Below are 5229 nucleotides of genomic sequence, written 5' to 3'. Positions count from 1 at the left end.
TGAGTAGCCTACGTCTATTCTAAGGTAAAGTCCACACACATAGACTTGATAGGCCCGCCAAACACTGCCGGAACGATAAGAACGAACGATATTTTACGTTCCGAACCGGTTCAGGAACGATATGTTTAGGGATGGGAATTGATAAGATTTTTACGATTCCGATTCCCTTATCGATTCTGTGAAACGATTCAATTCCTTATCGATTCTCTTATCGATTCCAATTTGGGGGAAAAAGGAGAATAAACAGTTTGATGTAACATTTATCTTTGTTTTAATGAAAAATATTCTATTGTGACAGTTACTTATTAATCTCTAATAACGTGTGTGTGTGTGTGTGTGTGTGTGTGTGTGTGTGTGTGTGTGTGTGTGTGTGTGTGCGCGCACTCAAGTAGTGTGTGTGTGTGTGTGTGTGTGTGTGTGTGTAAAAAAATTAACAGTTCTTTTGCAGATGAACATATCTGCTTTTCTGTACAAGAAAATGTAACAAATAACAACAAATAACAAATACTGAATCATGTAATTACAAGAACAATGTAATCACAAGCACAGTGTGTGTGTGTGTGTGTGTGTGTGTGTGTGTGTGTGTGTGTGTGTGTGTGTGTGTGTGTGAGTGTGAGTGTGTGTGTGAGTGTGAGTGTGAGTGTGAGTGTGAGTGTGAGTGTGAGTGTGAGTGTGAGTGTGCACTCAAGTAGTAGTAGGGAAAATTAACAGTTCTTTTGCAGAAATATGAGCATATCTGCTTTTTCTGGAAGGATACGGGATCTTTCGGGGCTTATGGTGTCTCCAGCCGTGGAGAACACCCTCTCAGATGGGGTGGAGGAAGCCTGCACACAGAGGTAGTTTTCAGCCAGTCCAGATAGCAAGGGCAGCGTATCCTGCTTGTTCCACCACCACAGTGCGGCGCTATCCCTGCAGGGGATGGAGGGCAGGCTTTTGTAGAACTGGATTTCCTGATCCACCTTCTGAGCCAGGGAAAGACGGGGCTGTGATTCACGGATTGACTGCAGCTCGTTGTCCTCCTCCTCGAATAGTTCTTCCAAGGCTGTCTTTTTTGATGGTGGTGGCAGTGCCTGAAATTAAATGAACATGAAGTAAAAAAAACAAACAAACATATATAAGTCAATAATCATGACAAAACAGCATCCAAAGGTCATTACAAATGAATGAGTTAACTTACATAGTGTTCCTCTACTTCTTCCTCCTCCCCATCTTCGCAGCCTTCCCTCTGTGTCTCTCCTTCCCCTGGGAGCTTGAGAAGTGATGTAAACACATTAATAACTTTTAACACAGAGCCGTAGAAGGTCTCACTCACAATGGAATCAAATGCAATGATAAGACAAACAGAATTTAAACAGAAATGAAAATACCTCATCTCTTGCTGCCACTGTATTTGCTGTTATTGCAGCTTCCCTGATCCTGTCCCAGACTGCATCACTTTTCACTTTGTATTTAAATCTGGGGTCCAAGATGGTGGCTTCCTCCAGGAATCTCTGAATGTCAGTTCCCTTCAATTTCAAAAAGGAGGATAGGATGACATTAGACTAGTGGTACAAATTGGCCTAAAGCATCAAGGTAAGATTAAATGTAGTTGTGCTTACCTGGTAGCGTTTGGAGAGATCCTTCCAAATGTTCTCCTTGATGCTCCTTGTGAACGCAGAGTCACCTTCCTGCACAGTGTACTGTTGCTCCAGCTTCTGAAAGATGGGCAAAATCTCACCGCAGGTTGCACTTTTGTCGCTGGAGACGGCCAGTGTGGAGGTGTAATGCTTCCGCATGAGATGCACAAACTCCTCTGCTTTCCTTAAGTCCTCGTTGCCTATTCTGTCCAACCTACAATGTAAATAAAAACAGAAAAAGATGTATGTAGCACAAATAAACAAAAACAAAACCAGTCAAAGTTTAAAAAAAAGTTTAAGTCATATTATCATTTAAAATATATATCACCTTTCCTTCTCCATGGGCCTTCTTATGCGTGGATCTATGGCTGCAGCCTGGATAGCAGGGAACTGCTCGGTGAATCTCTCCATCATCAAATAGAGGGAATTCCATCTGGTCCTTACATCCAGGAGGAGCATGTGCTTGGGCAGCTCTGAGGGTTCACATATACAACACAATGTAAATATTTATTATCTAATAATTTACATACACATACCTATACATTTTCATGTACATATAGTATAATGCTTGCAATGTACTGTAAGGAGAGTATCTTACTGAGCAAGTCTTGTTTCTCTTTAAGAACAACTTTTGCCATGTGGGACCTCTTCATCCAGACAACAACTGCTCGAACTCGTGCTGCCCAATTGGATATGGCAGTGCAGTTGTACAGCTTTTGCGCTCCCAGGTTCAGCGTATGAGCGAAGCATGGAAGTTTGACAATTTGCAGCTGTTTGATGGCTACATCCATGTTCGCTGCATTGTCTACAGTTGCTGCCACAACCTTTTCTCGTACACCATATTCTTCTAAAATGTAATCAATCTCCTCTGCTACAGCTGAGCCTGTCTGAGATTGGTACACGGCTTTGGTTTTTAGGACCTTTTCCTTTACCTGGCCATTGCTCACGTAGTGCAGAGTAACCGTGAGATAATGATCCTGACAAAAGCTTGTCCACCCATCAGCCGTGATAGCTGCCTTTGACACTGTTTTCAGTTCAGAGATCACATTTCCCTTTTCCACACCATACCAAGCAGGGATTAAGTGGTTGGTTAAGCTTTCCCTGCTGGGGGCTTTGTATTTTGGATTGAGAACCTTTGTCATCTCCCTAGAAAACATATGAAAATGAATGAGTGTAAACATCTGTTTAATGAGGAGGAAAATATTCTATTCTATTCTATTCTAATCTGACATTTGATAATCTGACAACAACCTCACATTCACCTACCGAAATTCAGGGGCGTCTACTGTAGAAAATGGGTGCAAACCCTTAACAACAAATTTGGTAACTGCCCGGTGACATTCTTCTACCTTTGCCTGGGACATTTTATTTCTGCCTGCCTCGACGAAAATAGAAGCCAGAGGTAAACGGGAGCAAGTGCTGCTAGCCTCTGAGTCAGCCAGACTACCCGTCTCGTCCCGGTCATCATCTTGTTCTAAATCTAACGAAGAAGGCATTCGTTTGATGAAAAAGCAATACTGTACAATTTCGGGAAATAAACTAATTTCCCACCTCCCTTTGATTTAAATAAATGAGCGTCACCTTTCTCTGGCTCCCTGAATCGGCGGCGCAACTTACTAGCATGTTTCATTAGCTACATAGCAACAGCTAGAATTCTTCCCTAGAACTACGGATGCCTTGCCATCAAGTAAGCTAATTAAACATGCTAGCAAGGAACGGCTTGATTAACCAGAAACATAAACTCCCTTAATTACCCCAAGGAGAGGTAGGAAATGGGTTTATTTCCAGAAATGGCGTGGTACATAATTTACTAGGAATCACATTAAGGATTAGTCAGTGGGATAGCTACTTACCACCAGAGTTGCCTTCGGTGTTAGCCCCCAAGGTCACGGTGGTCGTAGAAGCTTGGCTGCTGTCACTCCGAAGGGCATCAAAAACGCGACACTCGTTAAAGTTTATCCCGTGTTGTGTGCGCAGATGTTTATGCATATTTGAAGTATTCCCTCCCGCCGATGTTATCAACAATTTGCAGTGGTTGCAAAACGCCCTGTTGCCATCCTTATGTAATGTGAAATGAAGCCACACTTTGGACCGTTTTAACCTTAGGGGTGCCATTTCAGACTTGTAAAAAGTATCACGAGCGTCACCTGCGTAACCAAGCAACTACGCCACGTCAAGCCGGGCTTACTGAATCATTCGTGTGTACCTTGCTGCGTAAATAACGTTACATAAACCGTGCGGTCTGGAATCTATAAGAGAATCGTTTAACGAGCTGCCAAACGGTTCCATGGAATTGAAACACAAGGAACCGGTTCTCAACAGGAACCGGTTCTCGATTCCCATCCCTAGATATGTTGGTGGCGGAACGCAAGAACGAAAACGTTAAACATGCCTGAACCGTTCGGAACGGAACGATTGAAAAATAATTTCGTTTTCAAGCCCTGGGCATTGCTTCTCTGGGTCTTCGACAGTGAGCGTGGGGTTAGAGTGGGCAATGTCAGTTTTGTGCACAGAGACTGTTCTGCGGCTGCTGTTGTGAGTTTCACTAAACTTATCTGTCCTGTTTGCAGCACTAGAGAGAGAAAAACTAAAGCTTGGGTCGTTGCGTGCCTTTGCCTGCTTGCGCACGAACTCTAGAAAGAATTGGAATGGAGGATAGGGAACCCTAAATTCTTGTTTGTATCGTGAGCCTTCCATTACCCACTTGTCCTGCAGCCCATATGGCAGTTTCTCCACTATTGGGTTTATACCCCTTGCTGTGTCGAGATATGATAGGCCAGGTAAGTATCCCTCACGCTTTGCAGACTCAATCTCCAATAGCAAATCAGATAGCTCTCTGAGTTTATGGGGCTCCTTGTGGGATATTTTAGGAAATTGTTCGAGTTTCCTGAAAAGTGCACCCTCTATAGCTTCGGGCGAGCCATACATCTCTTCTAACCTCTCCCATACGAGCCATAACCCTGCTGCTTGATCTCTCACGTTCACTGATCTAATGCGGCGTGCTTGCTCTGCAGATTCTGGGCCTAGCCATCTTATTAGCAGATCTGTCTCTTCTCCTGCTCTGAGGTCTAGGCTTTCAATGGTGTTCACGAATGAGCCTTTCCAGGATAAGTAATTTTCTGGCTTATCATCAAACCTGGTGAGTCCTGATGACACCAGCTGACTTTGTGCTAGGTACCTCGCCAAGTCAGATGTAGCTGTGTCACTGGAGCGGTGAGGAGCCCAGGGTCTGGTGGGGCTGTGGTCATTATACCTGGGTGTGTAAGCCATTACGCCTGGCCTGAGGGGGCTGTGGTCAGCGTACCTCGATGTGTGTGCAGGTAAGCCTGACCTGAGTGGGTTGTGGTCAGCATGCCTGTATGTGTGTGCAGGTAAACCTGACCTCAGTGGGTTGTGGTCAGCGCACCTAGAAGTGTGAGGAGGTAAGCCTGACCTGAGAGGGCTGCGATCAGCGCACCTGGATGTATGAGGAAGTAAGCCTGGTCTGAGTGGGTTGTTCTCAGTGTGCCGGGATGCGTGCGCAGGTAAGCCTGGCCTGAGTGGGTCGTGGTCAGCGTGCCTGGATGTGTGAGGAGGCAAGTCTGGCCTGAGTAGGTCGTGGTCAGCGTGCCGG

The 5229-nt window shown here is 44.9% G+C and overlaps 1 protein-coding gene across 1 annotated transcript; it reads right to left on the bottom strand.

The window, feature by feature from the left end:
• Positions 1–658: 658 nt before the first annotated feature.
• Positions 659–3957, bottom strand: LOC134865970 (E3 SUMO-protein ligase ZBED1-like). The gene is made up of 7 exons (XM_063885842.1): positions 2883–3957; positions 2215–2762; positions 1945–2089; positions 1599–1830; positions 1368–1505; positions 1178–1249; positions 659–1070 (listed from the first exon to the last, which is right to left on the bottom strand). Exons 1-7 carry the CDS (start codon positions 3110–3112, stop codon positions 705–707), a joined length of 1731 nt encoding a protein of 576 aa, XP_063741912.1. The 5' UTR covers positions 3113–3957; the 3' UTR covers positions 659–704.
• Positions 3958–5229: the final 1272 nt, after the last annotated feature.

This window comes from Eleginops maclovinus, chromosome 6 (genome assembly GCF_036324505.1).
Source record: "Eleginops maclovinus isolate JMC-PN-2008 ecotype Puerto Natales chromosome 6, JC_Emac_rtc_rv5, whole genome shotgun sequence".
In the NCBI taxonomy this organism is placed as follows: Eukaryota; Metazoa; Chordata; class Actinopteri; order Perciformes; family Eleginopidae; genus Eleginops; species Eleginops maclovinus.
This window is presented reverse-complemented; position numbering and strand designations above follow the sequence as displayed.

What these genes read in the sequence shown, in the direction of transcription:
- LOC134865970 (XM_063885842.1), bottom strand. Translation starts at nt 3,112, where the DNA reads ATGCCTTCTTCGTTAGATTTAGAACAAGATGATGACCGGGACGAGACG. An exon ending in AGGCCCATGGAGAAGGAAAG is followed by an intron (nt 1,831 to 1,944) that starts GTGATATATATT and finishes TTTACATTGTAG; the next exon opens with GTTGGACAGAATAGGCAACG. An exon ending in ATCTCTCCAAACGCTACCAG is followed by an intron (nt 1,506 to 1,598) that starts GTAAGCACAACT and finishes TTGAAATTGAAG; the next exon opens with GGAACTGACATTCAGAGATT.